Source organism: Marmota marmota, unplaced genomic scaffold (genome assembly GCF_001458135.2).
Source record: "Marmota marmota marmota unplaced genomic scaffold, marMar, whole genome shotgun sequence".
Lineage (NCBI taxonomy): Eukaryota > Metazoa > Chordata > Mammalia > Rodentia > Sciuridae > Marmota > Marmota marmota.
The window spans coordinates 7,758,200-7,782,560 of NW_026000075.1; the positions used below are offsets into that span (position 1 = coordinate 7,758,200).

The following is a 24,361-nucleotide window of genomic DNA, read 5'->3' on the forward strand; positions in this document are numbered from 1 at the left end:
AGTCTTGGGCAACTATCCAAAATCAAGATCCAGAGTTGGTGTTTGTTTCTTGATACATTTTGCAGCTTTTTCTGGATTCTGCTTCATAGTATTGCTTCATTTCTCAGACCTAGACTCAGGCTGGATGAATGTTCTCTAGAGCAGAGTGTTCTCTTCTTCCCAATGCCTAAACATAGTCCACATACTTTATGGTAGGAACATCTCAGTTCTGGACAACTGAGTTGACCTTTCTCCATCACCCTGTTATTAACTCTTTATCCCATTAGATAATTCTACAGTCTTTTCTCTTCTCAGATTTTAGACTGATTCTCAGAGTAGTATAGCCTTTCTAGAAATTTTTCCAACCCAGATGTATTTATTCCCAAAACTCTCTTTCAAGCCACTAATCCTGTTACTTTTTAAACCATTTTTCTCCCATTAATCAGCAAATTATTTTTCAAATAATATGTCCCACAATGTCCAATGTTTTCTTTTGCTTATAGATCATCATAGTAATATTTAATATTGGTATCATTCATGGTTTAGTTTGCCCCGTTTCCAAACAGAAAAATATCTTAATTTCTGGGATGAAAATTTCTACAGCAATAACTATGTTCTCAACCTTTACAATTCCTACAGAGGTTATATGCTCTTAATTCTTAGAGCATGCTCCTTTAGCCTTGTCAGGTACTCTGATCCTAATTTCCCTCTTTGGCCATATTCTGCCAAAAGAGCAACTGAAAAAGATCACCAGAGGACATCCTCCAAAACCTTCCCCTATTCATATGAAGAACTGAAATTGCAGTGTAAGTAGATATTAAGAAGAACTGGGTGAATTAATATCTTTGTTTAACCTCCATGTCCATAAAGAAGCTCCCCTCGCTGACATTGCCCACCGTCTGATCACACATCAATTTACTGATCACACAGATATATTTAGCATACACAACTGGGTGACAGACCATAATTGCATAAAATTTGCAAAGGGCAACAATCTTAAATGAATGAAACTGATCAAAAATGGACTAAGAACTCAAGAATCCAGAATAAACATATCTTCCTAGGAATGGTTCTTTAGAACAGGACTGAGCTATAAGAGAGTTTTCTTGCTTCTAATACTGTACCAGTTCTGTGCATAGTGTCAATAAATGGAGAGAAATCCTCAAATCATAATAACTGGAAGTGATGGGTCAACCTTAAAGATGAGGCTATCTGAAAAGAAAAACAAATGGATGGTTCTATCTTTAATAAGTTTAAAGAGAGGTAGGAGTGAAACAGTGATTCTTATTTAGAAGAGTTAAATTGCATGATGGATATGCCAAACGAATAGGAATTCACCAAGAGTGATGAATTCACCATTTCCCCATTCCTCATCCTCTTTCCCAGCCCTTACTGGGTACTTGCTCTATATAAGTGATCTTTGTTTACATGTTTTTTTTTTTGTTGTTGTTTATTTGCAAATGTGATGTCAAAAAGCAAATTAAAAAATAAGGGATGAGTGCTACCGCAGTCCAGAGCTGGGGGGTGAGATAAGCTGTACCTACTTAGATACTGAGTAATGCTACAATTTCAGAGAAAACCTGAAGAGGCAGACTGGGACACAGTAAGTATCCATCAGAATTTCAAACAAACTACCACTGCATCCAAAAATATCACCTTGAGAACTTTGCCCAGTAATATTCAATTCCTTTCTGCCGGCCTGCCATACTTTATCCTTCCCTCCAATTCATCACATTGTGTAATTTTGTGCCATTATACTTTATCCATATAAATAAGCATGTTCCCATTGCCTAGTCTGGTCAATGGTAATAGAAGCACATATTAAAATATAAAATTCAGGTATCCTGTATGTCTTGACACTTGGTCTCTGGTTCCTAGTTTTGTGCTCAACACTTTAGTAAGCCCTTAATCAACATCTGTTGCCATGTATAAATGCACCCTTGTTAAGAGGCACTTAATAAGTCTTATGAAAGTAGGATCAGGTGTTACTTTAAATTGCATATAAATTTGATTAAGAACAATACAAACCCTTAAATTAGTAAGTTGTGGTATCTCCTTTCCCATAGTAGAGTCTGGTTTTGACCTTACTTCTAACTCCCTAGTACTTTTCTACACAGGTAAATGATTTGTTTATCTTTGTGTATGATTATAGTTATTTGACTGAAATACAATTTAAAAAATTAAACCAGGAGAAACAGATCTTATAGGAAATTTTGGTTCCCTACTTGAGATAAGAAAGATAGAAGGAAGACTTAGATTGGGACCATGTGTTATGCCAAGCAGCAAATGACTAGGTCCAGCCATGGTGACCAAAAGCAGGAAGCAGAACAATCTCAAAGGGCCTCCCCCAAGGGAAAAAGAATCGGGAAGCCACAAGAAGTAATGGCCTATGAAAAACTGATATATTTTGCCTTGATTTTCATACTGGACTAAAATAAATATTTATCTGTCTTTGCTCTTTGAAATATCCAGTTGAATTAGAATATGCCACCCAGACACACCTAAGGTAGCTAGAAGAGAATATCCGATGTTTTATTGAATTACTACAATTATCAGGCTAATAAATTAGAGCTTTTAAATCTGTGTAGCAGCTTGAACTACAATATTGGTACAAGCTGATTTTACAAGTTGTTCCCTACAGAATTGAGTTAATATGATGAAACCAGTGAAGAAATAGAGAGAAAACACCCACACATATTTTATTTTTATTGAAGGTAAAAACCACCTGCACACATCTCTGTTCAAAGAAAATTGTTCAGTTTCATTTTTCTATCACAGATAGAAATACACTCCATAGAATTATAACTGTTTCTTTTGTTTCTTGTTCTATCAGAATTGATTTGCATATTTGGGGACATGTTAAGGTGCTCCCTGTGATTTAGAGAGTTTATAAAAAGGTAATTTGATCTCAAATCATAGTTTTCTTTCTTTATTTCTAATACTGAAAAGCTGCGTACCCTTCTGAGAAGTGAGCCATGAGAGGAAGATGTTAGCTTGTCTTGTATTAGATAATAAAAAAGTTCCACAAGGGACAAGTTACATGTTATGACATTGTGAATATAAGGCTCATTTGGATTTAATTCATTACTACATCATGTTGCACAGGAAAGCAATTTTTAAGCAATAGAACTGCACTTCATTTGTAAAGGACCCAGCTATAACACACAATCAGTTGTTGAAGACAGAAACTGATTTCCCAAATCAGGCATATAAAATTTAATATATTTGCTCCAGTAATAATGAAAGGAAAGGGAACTTCAATACTATTTTTTTCCAGATAAGAACGACACTTGGTAAAATTTGAAAAGTGCATTTTGCTTGGGGAATTGGTTACATTTTGATGTTCAAACTAAGATAAAAAAATGATTAAACATCTTTAGTAAAATATTTGAAATACTTACTAGACACATAGAATATAATTTCAAATTCTATCCTTACATAACTTTAGGATTTAGATCTGGGATTTATTAATTAATGCAACAAAGGTAATGATGAGTATTGATAATCTTATTTAACTTTCAGTATCAATTTTCCATGTTAACAGATTAGTACTAACTGACTACTTAAGCTATTCTAGAATTATTTAGGAATTTCAAAAATCCAACCAATTTATATTGGTTTACTTAAGTTCCTACATCTGTATATATTAGTTGGGATTCTGCAGAGGAAAAGAATCAACAGCATGTATGGTGTGTGTGTGTATGGTAGGTATATTGAGGTTGGATGGGGGCAGAGAGAGAGAGAGATTGAGATTTAATTTAAGGAGTTGACTCACAAAATTGTGAATACTTGACAAGTCCAAATCCTGCAAGTTAAGCTGGCAGATTGGAGATTCAGGGAAGAGTGACAGTTGAAGTCCAAACGCAGTGTGTGAGTGGAATCTCCTCTTGATGAGAGGTCAATTTTTCCATTTATTGTATGAGATTTCCCCACATTATCTGCTTTATTCAACATATATTGATTTATATGTTAATCTCATTAAAATGCCTTAACAGAAACATGTAGTATAATATTTGATCAAACATCTAGGTACTGTGACCGAGCCACTTTTATTCATAAAATTGGCCATAACAATATGGTTGTACTATCACCTACAATTTGGAAAGTAAAATCATGTATTCATTCTGGAATAGTGTCATAGGATGGGAGTAGTGGAGCAGAGATTTTCAGCACTTGAATTACCTACCAACTTTACTCTCTCTTCCATCAGCTAGAAATATCCATTTGGAATTATTAATGATATGATATAGCACTTAATTTGATTTGATAGACTTTATATAAATAATTCATTTAAAACTATATTTTACTATTAATGCCCCCTATAAACCACCCTTATGTAATTAGAGAATTAATATTTTTAGTGGAAATTTTTAAATATCTTGCTTAATTTTCAAAGTATGGTTTGAGACTTTCAAATTGCAAAGTCTCAAAGGACCATGTCTGCCATTTGAATCTTGATTTTTTTGACATTAAAGAGAAACACGGAAGATAGAAGCATATGATCAGTCCTCTCCCTTCCCATGTTTAAGTTATACTTCACTCTACTAAATGTGATCATTACCAACTTTTCTATAGCAACAGTGTTGGGAAGTCAAGTGAATCCGCAGGAAACTGACACACTTCATCGTCAAAGAAAAAGGTTTGCTATTTCCTTGTACTATATCTGATTGGTCTTGTTCCTTTTTTGGAATGAATAAGGTCAAAAAGTGAAGGGAAGGAAAAGTTTATCATAGTCAATGCAGGAAAAAAGGTATTAAAAAAATGTGGCTAGCCCTAAGGTTGATCAATATGCAGCATAGACAACCTGTTCTGACAGATGATGATGATGCATCTGACAGAAATGTTTCACAGATAATAGAACACAGTCATTGCAATTTTATAAAATATATGCCTCTAATTAAGGATACAACAAAAATCAAATGACAAAAAAACACATTTCCTAATTTTAAAACTTAATAATCTATAGTCTTGATATACATCACACATATTGGTTGAAAAGGGGTGAGAAGAGGAAATTCGCTTACTAGGAAAGTATGTAACTTAATCCCAATATGCAATTTACTGAATAAAATAATTTGTGTGTGTTCATGTGTACGAGAGAGAGAGAGGGAGCAGGAGGTGGGATGCAGTTGAGAAGAGAGAGAGAGCTCATTGATCTTAACCACTGAGAAGGAAAGGTGTTGTCTCAACACCTCTCAGAAACTGCTGGACACTGAAATAACGTATGAAGGGATCTACTTTGTGTCTCCTTGCAACCTCTGATCATGCAATCATCATCTTTTTGTGAGTGTATTTTCCTTTTGCTTCTTTGTTATAGAAAAGGAATGCTTTCAAGATTAAACAGAATTTTATGAAAAGCTTAGAGTAACTACCAGAGTACCTGAAATAGAGTAGTCTTTCAGCACATATTTACATGAGAACAAAGAAAATCCTCTATTTCAAAACCAACACTTTAGGACATACTATAAGAATGTAGATAAAATGTGATTAAAAATCAAAGGTTTTTTTTTTTTTTTTGTACATACAGGGCTTTAATTTAAAACTTCAATAAGATACGTGAGTTACCAGCTGTATACATTCTTAAGTTTTCCAACAAATAAATAAAAGATAGCTCACAGGGAAGTGAAGCCTTGTCAAGATCATTGTGTTCTCGGTTCATTCTCTCTTGAAGTAAGCACTTCTGCATTCCTGTATACTATGACTCTCATATTGTGCTAGACCCACAGCTCTTTCTCCACAGAAAAAGTATAAAGTGATTGAAATCAACAAAAATAGAGAAAATGATGTATTTAAGCTGCCAGGATAAAGACAGAGAAAAACCTCAACTTGGGAGACTAGTAAGAATTCCACAAAGGACCTGGCACCTGAGCCATATCTCCAAGGAAGCCAGTATTTGAACAAATGCAGATAGAGAAGGTCATTGCAGGCAAAATCCCCTCTGTCAACAATCCTCATTCATCTGATTGGTGGGCTCTCAAATGCCTAAGAATTGTGTGGAGCTTAGACTTTCATGGCTGAGTTGGAGCCAGTTAGTTAAGAGAATTAATGTCATTCTGCACAACATTGAGAAGCACTGAGTTAAGCAATTGCCTTATCTAAAGTTCAGAGCAATGAAATACTATGCATAATTAAATAAATCTTATCCTATGTATTCCTTTTGTGATTAAATTTAAGACAATGCACATTTCTTATCTGGAGAGATCAATAATAGAATAGCTAATTACTTCCTTTAGGAACCATCACTCTATTACTGTTAAAATCATTTTGTTATCATATGCATAAATTGAATTATGAGTCTTTTGTTATACATTTACATGGTTTTCTTCAATTAAAGTATCAGTTGCTTTATTGGTTTCTTCATTTCTCCCCAATCTTGCTATTCTCATCCCCTTTAATACTGAAATTGGAGAGGAAATAAAATAACATTGAGGGTAGAAAGAAAGAAGATGGAGAGGAACCAAAAATAGTTGGAAAATAAAGCTGCAGACTAGAGCAAAACAGTTGCTTATAGTATCACTATCATCAAATACGAGCAAAGCTTTGCATTTGTATAAAAGCATAACAGCTATAAATAGATCCCTATGAGGTCTGAGGAAGGACAAACCACTAAGAGAGCATTTTTAGCTCTCTGATAACCATAAAAACAGTGTGTGTCTCCAAGAACTCTTTTGCATCCTTCATTTAGGAATAGAGGGAATGTGCAGTTGTCAGCTTTCCTGACCAGGACACTAAATGAACTGAACATTCCTTGGGGAAAGAAGCATAGTGGTGGGCAGGTGGTATAGAACCCAAGTAATGTAAGAAAGGAGGGGGTTGTGTGAATGCAGGGAAGATAAAAATACTACAATAAATAAACTAATCTAGGTTCTGGGTTACAATAAATGGACAAAAAAGTGATGCAGCTCTTCACTTTCTTGTGCCTCTGGATGGGGAGATAAGCAAAAATGTGTACGAAAAGGTAAATCATACATTTTATTTCTAGATAGCATGAAACAAATTTTCCTCATTTCAGTGATCAAATTTGTACAGGAAAGACCATAAAAATATAGTAGCTGCTAAAAACCTGGGTTTTAAGATTTTGGATGCCTTGGAATGAAAAGGACACCCGTAAGTCTGGTTCTTACAGCATCTGTCTGTCCTGGTCAAGTGTGGAATTTATCTTTCTAGAGGGTGAAATTCACCCTACAATTTAAGTGAATCTAATTCTTATCGTGTGATCTAGTGTAGGGACACTATGGTAAAAGAATAGCAAATCTTATGCACTTCTGATTAATTGATAAGGGCTGTTAAGTGTGTGGTTTGAGGATTCTTAGATAGTCTGATACAACAGTAAAGAGTACTAATGACTTACATGCACAGAAGAAGAAGTAGCAGTAGGTATGCAGTAAATTTGCCTTTCCTTTTTTAAAAATAATTTATTGGTACATAATAATTACATATAATAGTAGGATTCATTGGGGCATATTTGTACATGTACATAAAATAATTGGATCACTTTCATTCACTAGCATATCACTTTGCATTCCCTCCTCCCTCCTCATGGTCCCTTTCCCTACCCTACTGTTATCCTTCTATTTTCATGAGATTTTTTTTTCTTTATTCCTTCTGGCTTCCACATATGAAAGAAAACATAAAATCCTTCATTTTGAGTCTGACTTATTTTGCTTAACATTATACTCTCCATTTCCATCTATTCTCTTGAAAATTATGCAATTATATTTGTTTCCTTTATGGCTAAACAAAACTCCACTATATATACCATATGTTTTATCCATTCAGGTATTGACCAATATGTAGACTATTTCCATAACCTGGCTATTATATCAAAAATATAACTTGACAGTTCAATATAAACATAGGTCTATGCATGTATCACTAAAGTATGCTGACTTTAATTCTTTTGGATAAATACCAAGGAGTTGTATAGCTGCATTATATGGTGGTTCCATTCCTAATCTTCTTCTTTTTGGGGGGTGGGTACCAAGGTGCTTACCAGGGGTGCTTAACCACTGGAGCCACATCCCTAGCCATTTTTATTTTTAAATTTTGAGAAACAGAGTTTTGCTAAGTTAATGAGGCTGGCTTTGAACTCGTGATCCTCCTGCTTCAGCCTCCTTAGCCACTGGGATTGAGGGCATGCACCACCTTATTTTGTTTAACACTTATTTTGCTTCATACTTATTTTGAGAAATGTCAGTTCATTTGCCTATTTGTCAATTTTTGTTGTTGTTATTTTGATGTTTTGTAAAAGCAACCTAACTTAATGAAATGAGTTATCAGCAATGTTGAACTGATACTATGAAACATAACACTCATATGCAAGATAACTAAATATACTTTCTAGCAGCCAAAAGAAAAGGAGGAAGATGATAATTAAGGAGGATGAAAGTAATTAGAAAGAAGAAAAAGAATCACAAAAGAAGGTGATTTTAAAAGTACATTTCAGAAGCAGAGAACACAAACAAGATTTGAAAATCTGTTTATATTTATCATATTAAATTAAATAATTAATAAATTATGCCTCGATCTGAAACACCCTGAGAACTAGGTTTCCAGACAAGGTCTCACTGGTTAGCATATTATTGAGGAAATTTGTAACATTTCCCTAGCTTTTGGAGAATTAATCCTCAGCTAAAAATATATGGTATTTTACTTATGTTCACAAAGATAATTTCACAATTTAACACATCCCCGCTTAATTAACTTTACCAAGTCAGGTAACAATTTAAAATATCGCCTCTGTTCAAATGATGTAGACATTATTTTAAAAGACAAATCTTACTTAGAGACTTTGTTGTTCTTTTATTTGTTAACAAATAAATTTTAAAAATAAAATGGATGCACTAAATAAAATCCAGGAGGATGGGTATTACAATATTTTAGTTTCTGAACCTATAAAGGCCATGGGGAAAAAAACTGTAGAAGTCATGGGGAGAAATTTCTTAAAAAGTAATTTACATATGCAAAACTTCAGCCAGAGTCAATTAACATATGAAAATATTGACTTTGTTTTGGTCCTTTCAAAAATAAACAATAATAGGACCTAGAAAGCTGATGTCTCTGCAAGGTAATTTTGTAACATGAGGCAAACAATTAAAATCAATTTAAGCCCTCTGAAGCGGTGATTTGTTTTCAAGAATTTATCAGAAGAAAATAATTTTAAAAGCACACAAAGATTTAGGCCAAAGAATATTTATAGAGACAACCCCAATACTCTCTTATAAGAAAGAGATTAAATAAATTATATGACATTTATATAATTGAATACCAATAAATTTTTAGTGTAATGATTTAAATTTGTGTGTATTGGCCTTAAATGGTTCTAACCATGTTTGAAGGAACTAAAATTCTAAAAAAACTTGTCAAAAACAAATATATAACACAGTACAATTTTTTGATTGATAGGTAAAAATAGAAATAACAATGATTTTTATAAAAGTGATAGAATTATAGGTTTTTTTTTTTACTTTCTTATTAAAAACTGTTAGTTAAGAAAAAATAATGCTGGGCTGGGGATATATCTCAGTTAGTAGAGTGCTTGCCTTGCATGCACAAGGCCCTGGGTTCAATCCCTAGCACCACTGATGATGATGATGATGATGATGATGATGATGATGATAATAATAATAATAATAATAATAATAATAATAATACTCTTTCATTAAAAAATACAGTAGCCAAAATTAGGATACAACACATTTTCTGTTTTTCATTTTTATCATTTCACAGCATATACAGCTGTGAAAAAGCAAACTCCTGTATTAAAAAATATACTTAGCCTCATTGGCTTATTCAATTTAAACATTTTATTATTACAATATTCTATTTTCTAACTAATTTCAAAGTTTTGTTCAGCAGTATTTTTATGTCTTTAATATGTCTGTATGTATATATTTCATTTAAAAAATATAACATATTACATATTGCATAGTAATACATTGTACCTGTCATATTCAAGTTTCTTCTGTTAATGAGCTCCCTTGATATTCCCAGATAAATGCACTAGGTTACCAGAATCTCAACTGGCTGAAGCAGATTAGACTAGAGATAAACACTTCAAACAGAGTCACAAATGTCTCTGGCCCCCAAAAGTATAATGTTTCATTCTAGAAAAGAGGAATAGAGGAATACTGTGCTGAGAACACAGCAGCTAGTATTGGATAAAAATGCAAGAATACAAAGAAAAACTCGTGCAGATAGGGAGTTCACCTGCTTTGATGGTCAACACTTCAGTGAAATCAGAGAACTGTGCCTACTGAGGTCCCTGGAGTGGATTAGATCCTGATTCTGCAACAATAGGATCTGATCAAATGAATAATTCTTATTCATAGACTGATGTGTGAAGCCAGCCCACTGTTTTGATCCTTACAATAAATTACCATTTTCCCAATAGTCACTGCTTCAAAAGCAAACATCAAAGCAAATTTTAATGACCTATTTTGAGTCTGATACATCTGAATATATATGATATGTATCTGAATAAACATCCACCTACTCAAAAGATGTATAGAAGAAAAAAAGGAGCAACTTTAAAGGGATGAGTGCATTTCCCAAACAGCAAAAAGTGAAGCACAGGAGACCCTGCGAATCTTATTAGAAGATTGAACGATACACACATGCACACATATACACACCTACAAACACAAACATGATGCTAACATGGTCTTCATATGTGCTAATTTTGACCATATCAACAAATGTCATCAAATGTAACTAAAACTCTACCTAATTTTCTTTAATTTGGTCCACATGATACCAAGTAGTTGAGAAAGGAGAATCAATCACGTAGACTTTATTATTTGTATATGCATTCAGTAAGTACATCTCTCAAAGATTCTCTTTGACTCAACACATTATTCAAACGTTATTTTGTAAAGTACTAAATAATCATACAAAGACCTCTACATTGAGTAAACATTCCCCATTTTTATTTATTCGTTGAAGCTAGTTATTATTTATTTTTGCTTCTGTTTTCTTTTTCCCTATTCCCGAATAAAAGCTCTAGCAATTATGCTTACTGTTGAATGATATACTAGTGAGCAATTCAAATGTTTAGTATCATTTAGTAGTAAATGTTGAATGTGCCTCTGCTTTTGGCTATCTCCTGATTGTAAACCCTGGAGTCAAGGATAGAACAGTAGTCAGCTTCTTCTATGCTTTTAAAAGGTGACAACTTTTGATTTTAAAATGTGACAACTCCTATCAAAACCAGATACTATAAAAATGTTAAAGTATCACCATCAAAGTCTCACTTCCAGCTGAGATATGAAGATAATTAATAGCACATTTCTAAGACCAGTATGGAGAACTCAAAAAAAAAAAAAAAAAGATACTATAAGCCCAGATACCATCTCCCACTTATATCATATGAGAGTTTGGATTAGCTGTCATAGAAGAATGGAGAAGAAAAGGATTTGGAGAGAACTGTCAGGGTTCTCTAAGTGCTGTTTTTATACTTCTTCCCTAAGAATTTCTGAAACCTCCAGGGTTGAAACAGAACAAAAGAGAATAGGTAACGGGGAGCCAAAGTTTCTGGAAGATTCTGTTCTGTTTGTTTTTTTGTGGTGTCCATCAAACCCAAGTCCCTTTACATGCTAAGCATGTGCTGTACCACCGAGTCATATCCCCGCCCAAGTTTCTGCTCCTCCTTAACCAATACTCTCAGAGCTAGTGTGGTATTTCTCTGATTGTAGTGGGAGTTCTCAGCTAAGCTTTTCTCTTGTGCATGACTTTTAGGTTCTTTGGAGACTCATTCATTGTACAAGTGGAATCCTCTCACCTTTCTTTAACATGAGCAATACACTCCTTCAGTTCCTAGCTTACACTTTCCATAATGCCCAGTCACCCAGACATCTAAAAATAACTCTAGCTCTCCCCTCTGAATGCTTGTTTTTCTCTTCTTTTGCATTTTTAGCAGCAACTAACCAGTCCTTCTTTTACTACTTAGATTTCTCAGGTGGGAGTTATACCCTGAATGAGACAAGATACATTCTTCCACATAGTTTTGTTGAACTCTTTTTCTACCAGATTTGAGGTTACCTTCTTGAGAACAGATGGGGACCTACAGCACCCCAACAGTTCTCTCCAAAACTCTTTTCTCCTTCTCTACTCTCCTATGACTTAGTTTATGCAAACTCTCATAAGCTGCAAAAGGCAGATCATCTATGGGTTTATGCTATCTTTTTTTTTTTTTTTCAAGTTCTCCATACTGGTCTTAGAAATGTAATATTGATTGTCCTCATGCCTCAGCTAGAAGTGAGACAATAACGGGGACATTTTAACATTTTGATAATATCTGGTTTTGATAGGAGTTATTAGTTTAAAAAATTATAACAGCATTTTCTCTGTGTAATTATAATATAATTTAAAATATAATAAAATGTAAACAAATATTATATTCATTGTGTAATATCTGAATATAATCATAATCTAAAAATCCAAATAGTAAGGCAGTTTTTCAAATTACATAATATAATTGAAAAATTAAACACAGATATGTTTGTACTATTTCCCCCCTTAAAAACTACTTAATCAATTGTCTGACAGAATATGGGGTCTGATAATGCACAAAACAAGCTTGATCCATTTTCTCATGGAATCTACAATATAATATTTTATATTGCAAAATTGTTAGAATATTGCACAAGATCCAACATACCTTTAGAGGTTGAACAGGAATGAAGAACCAATAGGAGAGATAGAAATTCCTTCCCAAAATATTAAGCCAAGAGGAATGCAAGATTTATCACAGGATGGTGGAAAATAACAGCAGGAATCTATAGTGTCCAGAGTTAAGGCTAAGATTACTTATAAACACAGGTACTCATCATAAGGCATGTAGTTAGAAGGGTTTTCGAGGGAAAAGTTATCTTTGAGGAGATGTTACTCTGAGAAAGTCATTGTAAACATATTTGTAATGAAAATATTAAGGTTTATAGAAAAAGTCTGTTATGTTAAAAAGAAAAAAAAAACTATGACTATTTGATGGAGAAAATATTGAATCTGTGTCCAACCATGAAATATTATCTGGGACAATAAATTCTTTGGTCATATATCTGTAGTTAGTTTTAAAACATATGTCATTTGGTTGATTTCATTGTGTAATATGGGAATATAAACATTACTCTTCTTCAACTTCCACTCTGAGAAAAATAATAAATATTTCTATTTAATCATATATTTTAAATTTTAAAATTAGCTACTCATTTGCAAAGAAGATGTAATTGAGCTATTAAATATGTTTACAATGCCTCAAAAATTAAAACAAACAAGACAAAGAAAGCCAAGTTGGGTGGGTGGGGGATATGTAGCCTACTTGGTAAACAAAAGGCATGCCATTAATTTCATCATGGACTTAAAACTATAGATTTGACTTTAAACTTAAGAAAAGCCAAAAAAAGAGGGAAGTAGGCTGAATTATAAGATCATTTAGCCTACAAATGTAAACTAAAAAGTGACTAAGGAAAAATGTAATTATTCTTACTATTAAAAATAAATTAATCCCATGGATCCTTTTCCAAGGAACACTTTTGTAATATAGAATGGGTATCCATGCTGAAGTTAAGGTAAACACAATTTTATAAGTTTCTTATGCTTTCTTTGCATGTTTTTTTTTTAATAACATCCTTGAAACACTGAGATCTATTTGCGAAAGACCTGTTGCCCTTCCCCTGTCCAGCCTGTATCCCAGGGGGATTATCTCTATAGGATGGCTCTGAGTCAGCCTCCTGCTCCAATCAGTCAATGGGACAACTGCTAAGACCCTGAGCAGCAAAAGGAAAGGATAAGCCATGGCTTTTCTTGACTTCTTTCTTTAGTATTGTCTCTACCTGAGGCTATATATCCCCTATACTAGTATATGAAGGAAGTGCCAGCTCTACCAGTTCCTCCAGCCTTGGTTTAAAAATGGCTTCATTTCTGGGCTGTTTCAGTATCCTGTGTGCTATGTTTCATTTTTCATCAGTGATGGAATTATATCCATACTTTAAATATCCTTTACTTAAAATATTCAAGGAGTTTTCTGTTATGATGGTTGAATCATGACTGATAACAATAAATTCATTATATGGCAATGGGATATCTTTTGACTCAATCCAATATAAACAATTTCATGTTGTGGAATAACAGGGAAAATATTATTATCTGCATATTATATTTCTTTTTTTTAATTTTTTATTGTTGGTTGTTCAAAACATTACATAGTTCTTGATATATCATATTTCACACTTTGATTCAAGTGGGTTATGAACTCCCATTTTTACCCCATATACAGATTGCAGAATCACATCAGTTACACATCCATTGATTTACATGTTGCCATACTAGTGTCTGTTGTATTCTGCTGCCTTTCCTATCCTCTACTATCCCCCCTCCCCTCCCCTCCCCNGGATTCAGTTTCATTTTGTTGCATATGGATTTCCAGTTTTCCCAGCACCATTTGTTGAAGATGCTATCCTTCCTCCATTGCATGCTTTTAGCCCCTTTATCAAATATAAGATAGTTGTAGTTTTGTGGATTGGTTGCATATTATATTTCTAATGATGCTTAAGCAACAGAGAATAGGAGACATAGAAGTATGTAGGAAACACATTCTCTCTCACCAGTCACACATTATTTTCAGGTAGAAGATTAGAATTCATCGACATCAATAACCCTGATACTTCAGTACATGAATTAAACAATGCATCTTCAGTGGACAAGATTCCCAAAAATGCACACCTGCCAGCATCTTGGCTATAATAAATCAATGTAAACCAGAAAAAAAATATTCTGGGGAATTAGTATCTCTCTATTCTACTTGTCTACAAATAATATAGATGATTCACCCAGGACAGTCCTTTTACTGAAAATATGGAAAATGTATGTAGAAGGTTATATCCAGTTTTCCTATTCTAGTTCCTCATTTCACTAAATACGTAAACTAGGAAGTCCTTTACAACTTGATATAATAATATAACAGGCATTTTCAAGTTATCCACAAGTTTTATGATATCAGTAAAGCTTTTCCCAAGAACTGAAATTTAAGGAATGAATAACAATAATTTATTATTTAAAATCAACACATTTTGGCTAGAGTGGTCACCTTAAATAGAGAGATAAGATTTTTAGAACTGTCTGTATGGAACATAGAATGTTTAAATAGAAAGTGTTCTGTTCATTGGAAAATTCAGGAACACAAGAGACTGAACACTATCACTGCACATTGATAAGTGAAAATACTTACTTCAGCCCATAATTCAGATTTCTTTTTTTTCTGATTCATTAAAAATTTCAATCACATGTCTAATGGCCTAGTTTTATTGCTATTATATCTGATAATATTTGCTTCCCAACTTGGCCTAACTGGGCTTCCCAAAAGAGAAAAAAATGCTTTGGCTAGAGTCTTTTAGTCCCCATGGTAATTATGATCCTTATTATCAATTCATGAAACAGCATCATAAATTTGTATTACAGTACCATAAATCTGAAAATGGGTCACCCTCAACAAAGTTTCTTTTCTGGATATGCTAACAAATTATGTTTCTCAGTTTGTAAAACTGACTTAAATCATGGCAAGATTGCCAATGCAATATCCCCTGTGGGACATCTTTCCCTGGAATTGCATCCCACCAAAATCCATTTCTTTTACACCTACCTGAAAGACTTCTTAATATCTTCTGCTTGGATTGTCTTGAGAATCTCTTGGTATAACTGAGGATCGATTGTTCCTGAGGTTGTGGCATCTGAAGGGCAATTTGTATGTGCATAATAACCTATCAAAATTCCAAAAATAAATAATATGGTGGCTGTGCAAAGTATTTTTAAAATGTGGCAGCGGTTGCTCTTTGGTGCAGATCTTCCATAATGGGCAACATAGTCAGATTCTTCCTGAAGTCTCTGGAACTTTCCTTTGGGTGAAGTTGCTGGTTGAATGGAATCAAGATTGAGGTCCGCAGTTTCTGAGTGCCCAAGGTTCTGATTCTCTGCAGTATCTAGCTGAAACTGGTCAAAACCAGGTTCTTCCAGTTCCTTCTCCATGTCCCACTCTAAATCAAGGGCAGTGGCTTGAAGGTCATCATTGTCTAAGTACTGTGAGTGTCCTGAAGCTCTTTGATCTGCATTGACCTTTTGATATGCCATCTTTTTATCTGTGAAAATAAGAAATATATTTTCTTAAAATAATAAAACAATTTTTAAAACATTTACAAGGTGGAAAAAAAAGAAGAAACTCAATAAACCTTATTGGTATCCACAAAATTTTAGTGACCATAATAGAAGGGAAAAATTTTCCTTATAGAAATTCATATTTGAGATAACTGTTTAATAATGTATTGTTGTTAATGTTCATATAGGAAAGAAAAATTTTTAAAAATGAAAGCAGAAGCTTCTTGGTGGAGAGGACATCAGAAAATATTTTTAAAATTACATACTTAGACACATACACAATTAACCTTTGAAATTCAGCAGAATAACAGAAGTCACAATGTACAACTGCACTGGAGGATAATTATTACAATGAAGGCAAAATTAAACTTACACATTTCAAAACAACTTTAAAAAATTAAAGGTCAAAACCAATAAAATGGTAACTTGTCTTAGGAGGAAAAAGTATAAAAGATGTTAGGATGATTACATTATCACAGCTGGTTTCAAAACCACAAATCTCAGATAAAAATACCTTCTTCAACAACTAAGGAGTACCAGATCTACAAAAATAAAAGAAACAGCCAGGCATGGTGGCATACACCCATAATCTCAGCTATTCTGCAGACTAAAAAAGGAAGATGCTGAGTTTGAGGCCAGCCTGGACATAATATGTATGTGCATAATAATTTAGCAAGTGCCTGTCTCAAAATAAAATTTAAAAAGGGCTAGGGATGTCGTTCAGTGGTAGAGCTCTTGCTTAGCATGTGTGAGGCCCTGAGTTCCAATACCAGACCCAAAACCAAAATAAAACAAACCAACAACAAAAAAATAATACATAAGAAGCAAAATATAATGCATTACATAGTCACAAACTACTAAAACGAGTGGACATTTTTACAGCTACAAGGGAGCACTAAGATGTCCCAAGGAATTAGTGACATGAATTAGCCTGGCTCTGTGAATATTAAATAAAAATCCAGTGTGGCAACAATCCAAAGTGGGAAGCCTTTTGCCAGCCTAGGAGAGTCTGATTTTATAACCTTACTACAGGAGTGGCAGATGGAGGTATTTTTCCCTTACACATTTTTGGATGACAGTTTGCCGAATCTTACAAAGTGATATTAGGATAACTGGGCTAATTAACTGCAAGTCGTCTTAAGTCTGTATTCAATAACCCACTGGTGTATTATTGTTGCAGATTAAGAGCACTTATACTTAAATTTTCTCTGATAATACTGATATTAGATTTAGTATTAGATTTGTCACCCCAGCTGGACTCTAAGGTCCCTCACTATATTTCATGATTTTTCAACATATGCCACTGTGGTGGACAAAGAACAGAGCTCAACTGATAACTGATTATCTAATTGCCTTAGAGCTAGTGATTGACAAATGATCTCTAATGTAAAAGATGGAAACAAAGACTTCATCAGAGAAAGTGGCATTATGTACAGAATTATGGCTATACATAGTGCCAATTCTGGCAAATGGAGTCCCATATAATTCAAATGTTCTGAATTTCTAAGTTCAAAAACTAGTTATTAAATTTTGCAAAAGGAAATAATTGTACTTCTGACTAGAATTTTCAAATGCTACCCTATATTTTATTTTATTTTATTTTTGTACTAGAGATTGAACCCACAGGGGCTTAACCACTGAGCAACACCCCCAGCCCTTTTTATTTTTATTTATTTATTTATTTATTTTTGAGGCAGGGTCTCACTAAGTTGCTTAGGACCTTGCTAAATTTCAGAGGCTGACTTTGAACTTGTTCCTGCCTCAGCCTCCTGAGCCTCTGGGATTATAGGTATGCACCACTACACCTGGCAATAGGCTACCCTATAATCAGGGATTCATTCTAACCCAGAGTTGGCTCAAAGATGTGTATCAGGTATTGGTAAAAGCATAATGACAAAGATAAATAGGTACCTATCCCCAAAGTAGAGAACAGTACAATCAGAGTCAAATATATAAACAAAAAAGGAAGTCAAATAAATTATACACAGCGCCAGGGTAATTTAGGTGAGATTGATTCTGTTAGAAAATATGAGAAAGGATTCTTTAAGAAAGTGATCTTTTAGTGGTTTATGGCAGGAGAAGAGCAATGTGAGAGGAAGGCATTGAGGAAAGGGAAAATTTACAAACAGAAGAAATGAGAATGGCTCGCTTGGAAAACAGTGGTATGCTAGGACTGAGGAGGAAGCACAGGGCCAGAGATAATGAGATAAAGTTAGAAAAAGAAGACACCAGACAAAAGACTTAAGTTTTCCGTAACTCTTTGTCTGTGTAATAGGCATGATAACAATATCAAACTCATGGACTTTATAGGATCATCATTAGGATTAGTTAGATAGTGAACCTAAGTAACTCACTGAATGCTGGATAGGGTATATGCAATAGAATCAAGATTTCTGGGATTGTTTGTTTTTGTTTGTTTGTTTATATTTGATACTGGGGATTGGACCCAGGAGCACACTACCACTGAGTTACATCCCCAGCCCTTTTTATTTTGAGACAGGTTCTTACTAAGTTGCCTAGGCTGGCCTTAAACTCATAAGCATAAATACCCTCACCTATTAACATTTCTGGTTTTAGAGGAGAAAACAACTGTCAAGGATTATCAGATATAGTAAGTGAATTAAATGATGCAGAAGAAAATATATAACTCTGTAAGACATTGTGCAGAAGGGAAAGAGGTTGCAAAATATTCACACAGACACCTATAATTGTTTAGCTTTTTTTTCTTCTTCTTTTACATTTATTCTATATATAGAAATTAAAGTACTGTATACTTTAAATGTTGGTATTTTTTGGTATGTATTAGAATAACATCAGATATGCTTTCACAAACTTTCTTTTTCCCTCCCTCATTCCATCATGACTCCCTTGTTTTGAATTTTGTTTCTGTTTGTTAGTTTTTGCTATTGCTTTGTTTTCTTTGGCTTGTTTTTTCTGTACCAGGTATGGTACCTTTGGCCTCCCCACCCACTAGCTAGTGCTCTACCACAGAGCAACATCCCTAGCCCCTGACTCCAGAAAGTTCAGTATTTGAATTCCATGTTCTTTCACATCAGGACAAGCAGAGAAAGAGGATAATGCATGGATTTAGGAATAGCTATTCAAATAGGTTAAGTGATGGTTGATAGTAGAGAAAGAAACCAACTGATACTTCATTTAAAGAAACTTTTAACATAAAATACTATTTGGAGGTGGTAGAATAAAGGATTTCTAAAATCCATGATTTCAACTCTGTTTTGTTGCAAAAGAGGAAAGAGATTCAAAATTTAATAACTCTATTAGGATAAGACTGAGGAAAGTAATGTTTGGATACATACTTCTTAATGTGACTTCTGGTTTTATAAAAATATGACTGCAAAGTTAGTAGTAAACTAATGTTAAATACATATGCACCAACTAATTTTAACATGTTTTAAAAACTTCAATTTCCTTCACTACGGATAAAAAACTTAGCCTAAATATCAATAAATTTGCTACTGTCTTGGCATGATACAATACTTACATTTTTAAACTTTCAGCTTATGTATTATTGATTAATTTACTCAGATATTATCTCAATGTAGTTATACAGAAGTCACTCTCTCTAAAGGCTTTTCAAAAACAAACAAACAAACAAACCTGAACCGTAGCGAATGGTTTATGCTCAAGTAAGATGTAGTATATGCAATTTGTGAAGAAATGTGAGATTTCTAATTCTGACCTCCAATGCACATATTCAAAGTCATTTCTCAACAAATCATTTTAAAACCAGTTGCGATGAAGAGGCAGAGTTTTCATCTCTAGCTTGACAATAGGCATTTCATCACATGTACATCAGCAATTTAACGCTTTTCAAACATCAGACAGAGCCATCAATTAGAATGTAATGCAGATACAGATATTAACTCCTCACCATGATGGATATCTCCCTGACACCCTTACTACCACTTCTGGACTCATTACACATTAATAAATCTTTAATGTATTCTATATTCCAGGAGAGCACTATCTGGGTCAAAGGTAGATAAAGTCACTTGATGGTACAAAATCTAAAGTATTTCAGGAAATCATTGCCAAGGAAATTAGTATATGATAATGTATGCAATAAAGAATTTTGATCATTTACTTGGCAAAAAACAATTCAATATATTGTATTATATCATTTAAATATGTGTACATGAAGTTTATAAATATATATGTAAGTACAGATGTGTAAATATGTTACATATGTATAAATGTAGATGGTATAATATATATTACACCTTAGTAGACTGCTTCTTTAACATTTTCTTCTCTTATGAAAAACATTATAGACTTCTTGCAAAACTCTAACTCACATATATTTACCCTAATAGATTGGTTTTACATTTATTATACATATATAATAAACCAATCACAAACAAAATGTGTACTAAACTAACAAATAAATAAAATTTTGGTGATAATTTCAAGTTGTTTGTTTGTTTTGCAGTGGTGTGAATTAAATCCATCGATATATTCAATTCTGAAACATAAATTATCCCATGGGTCCCACAAAGAATGTATCATCTTTATAATACCTATGCCTTGTAAGAAAAGTAAATGATATATCACATTTATTTGAACCAGAACTCTCAAATTCCCAAGCAAAATTAAAATGTTATAAAGATAGATATATAATCAATATTTCTTAGATACAATCATATAATTATGTCATTCAAACTTCATATTTTTCCCTTACTGATGCACATGATTTATTTAGTTTAAATTGTTATATTATTATAAGGCTTGTGAGTGATTAAAAACAATACATGTAGCAGATTTTAGAAAACACACACACACACACAGTATATAAATCTTTCTCCAAAAAGATGTACTTTGGTATAGATAAGGTCATAGAAACTTGTGACATTTATTCTAATGGAAATATGTATAACATCCTGACTTTCTATATTGTGACACTTGATCTTTTTTAAATAATCTAATTTTTGTGAAAAATATAATATATTCTCCCAGTTTCCAACAGATCTATTCTCTTAGATAAGAATTCTACCCACACAGGGCCACACTGAAGGCTAAATTGTTTTTACAATTTAATATGTTAAAATATTTACCTTTTATATACAATTATACCTCTAAAAGGAAAAATAAAGCAGATACAAGTTTAACTAAAAGGTATTTTTCTAGACTGTGTCTGGTTTAGACCAATAAAAATGAATTTGCACCCATACAACACATATTATTCATTTTAAAAAAATTGATGCTGCTTAACGCTACTTTCTTCACACATTCTAAATAAATGAAACTACATAAATTACGTGGAAATAAAGGAAAATATACTAAGAGACTGAAAATTTTATATGTAAAATAAGAACTAGTCTAACTTAGTGGCTGGCAAGTATTTTATATAATAAATACATCCTTAATAAAAATTGTATTTAATAAGTTAAATATTACTAATGCTTCTTAGGGATATGATTGTAGCTCTAGTTCTTTCTTGATCATCAATTATGAGGAAATTTACTACATGAATGCTCTGACTTTTTAAATTTCCAAATTAGTAGACTTTATAATGAAACTACTTAGTTCAAATCCTAGTTCTGCTATGTAATTTGGGCCATCTAGTGAATATTGTTATGCTTAAAATCCACATTGTAAAATATAAATGATAATATCACCAGATCTATGAGTTATAGTGAAAAATAAATTAAAATATGTAAAATGCTCTAAACAAGATCTAGCACATTGTAAGCTATCCACTAATAAAGGATCACTCCAGAAATTCCAAAGAGTCAATGAAGACAGGAATATTTGAAGAATATGTCTTTAAAATACAGTCATAATTAAATAAGCTAAAGCATGACCAGAAATTTAAGTTTTAACAACTAAGACCTGGAGGTAATGAGAAATAAGTTGTATACCAAATGCTTGTGAGTATGGGGAACATTCTTTTAATCATTATCTATGGTTCAGATGGATAAAGAGAGATGTTTGGTGAATATTTATAATTAAAGTCATTAAATTTGGTTTGCAACAACCAATTCTGTGTCTTGTGATTACAGAGTTGAGTTTCTTTTTATTATCTTTATAAAAAGAAAAAATGGAGATTTTCTAAAACACTCAAAAATTCCTTTTCATAATTCCAGGATTTAGTGATATGCAGTTATGAAAATGAATTATACATGTAATTCTGTTATAGAACACCATGTTTGTCATAATGGTTGACTTTTTCCACTGGCTAAAATGTTATTGATAGTATTTTAACTTAAACAGTATAAAAGACTATATAGATCTTATTAGAATTCAGAAACTATCTCAAGGCTTTTCTGCTTGTGAAAGTTATTCTACATGGAAAATAAATAAATGACTCTAGCAGATTAACTTTAAAACATAAGGCAGTCAGACTCTCAATTTCCTATGACAGTCCTTTGATTGAATCTTTATGTACAGTGAGAAAAAATATTCATACAGTGTTTCCTGAAGCTTTGAATGTCAAATCATTTTCTGGTATGTGTGGATTGATTTGAAGGAAAGACATTTCTTAGAAATGTCAGTGCCTCATCAAAAGGCATTCATTATGCAACTTCATGTAATATCACTTTAGATACTGTATCAGTGAACTATATTAGTACCCAGAGGAATTTAAAAATCTAAACTTAAGAATATTTCTTATAGGCTAAAACCATTTGAGATAAAATTTTCAGTATGAACCTAGTTTGTACAAATAAATTCCGTGTTTATGGAATAAATTTTTGTTGTTGAAAGCTTTAATGGTTTCAACTTAAAAGCAGGGGAAAAGATAAAACCATAAAAAGAGTAATTTAGAGGATGTTGTTTTTGGCTTAAATTTTTGGTATAATAATATTTTTTTCCATCTGTGATTTTGTTAAATGGCCTTGGCAATTGCTATCATGTCTGTAAATGCATTAACGATTCCTTACTTAATTACAATAAAATAAATAATAATTATTTGTTGTTCATGCCTCACTAACTAAATAAACAATATGTATAAAGTAAGGGGAAATTATCATCTGTGATTTATATTTAGGAACAAAAAAACCTCAGTTAAAGCCCACTCTAAGATGCATAATGATATACCAAATTTTAGGCAAAGAGGAGAGCAGAAAAGTTGAAGAGTCTAAGACCAAAACTTTACTTTAACCTTGATCTCTAAAGGACATGTAAAAGAAATGCTTACAGGATGCCAAATTAATGAGCTATAAATTGCAAAATGCAGTCAGAACCATTTGAAAGAAAATTATTTGATGAAATCCAGCCGGTTTGTGCAAATTTGTTTTAGATCACTTGCATATGTATGACCACCTGCCAGTTCCCTGAGTAGTCCAGCTTTTCTTCTGAGACCTGTGTGCAGAAGCAATTTGTCTCATACACTCTAACTGGATGGTTAGTTGGGCCCACTGACCTGTATTTATGGTAAGGTTTTTCAATAGCAGAATGATATGATTCAATTTAGGATTTGGGAAACAAAAGAATCAATTAAAATGAATCAAGGCAATATAAAGCACAGTCCATCAGTATCCTGAACTGGTCGTCTGAACATTTACAACTATTTAGAATATCTATCCTGTGAGCTTATCTCACTAACATCACAAATCACTTCTGACATAGGGATGTGTAAACAGTTCTTGTTCTTGCCATAGACTCCTTTTCTGGTCCCTTTTGGTGTTTAATTTCAGCCCCATCTAGATTCTAGAGTGTCTTTCTTTGCCTGTCATCATTTCCATTTATAGTATAAATCTCCAGAAGTATTTACTTACTTCACAGAATTTACATCCTCTGCATCTTCAGAGTATTTGAAATGGCTCACATTAGAAATGCATATAAGTAAGATAAAAATAGTCATGAAAATACAAAATAAAGAAGAGTGGAAGAGAAAAAATTCTAATATTCTAGCTAAAGAAAGCCACTGTAATTTAATTTTGCTGTCGTTGCAAGCTTCATTGCAGTCAGGGGAAAGAAGGTTGTTACAGGTCTTGCTCATCAGTCTTTGGCTGATCTCACTTCTTAATACATAAAGCTGTTAGTTTAAACTGAAAGATTTGTTTCTAATTTTGTTTTTTCTAAGATTTCTCTTTTTGGAGTTTTAGATTTCTACATCAGAGACATATGTTTCTCTTCTAAAGAGAGAAATAGGTAAATCTCATTTTATCTTTTATACTTAGATTTTGGTAAACAGAAGTAATATCCCTGTATTATATTCAAAATAATAGACTAGTAGATTACTTCTTGAACCCTTAAAATGAGGACTTACTATAAGGTT

General features: G+C 32.9%; 1 protein-coding gene across 12 annotated transcripts in view; it reads right to left on the minus strand.

Moving 5' to 3' along the window:
• Naaladl2 (N-acetylated alpha-linked acidic dipeptidase like 2) overlaps positions 1-24,361 on the minus strand; it is a 1,175,859-nt gene that overhangs the window by 649,004 nt on the left and 502,494 nt on the right. For all 12 annotated transcript variants that reach the window (XM_048814261.1, XM_048814264.1, XM_048814263.1 and 9 more), the window contains one exon: positions 15,614-16,106. In XM_048814261.1, the coding sequence (XP_048670218.1) occupies positions 15,614-16,098 (485 nt within the window). In that variant the 5' untranslated portion in view covers positions 16,099-16,106. The remainder of the gene's footprint in view (positions 1-15,613; positions 16,107-24,361) is intronic.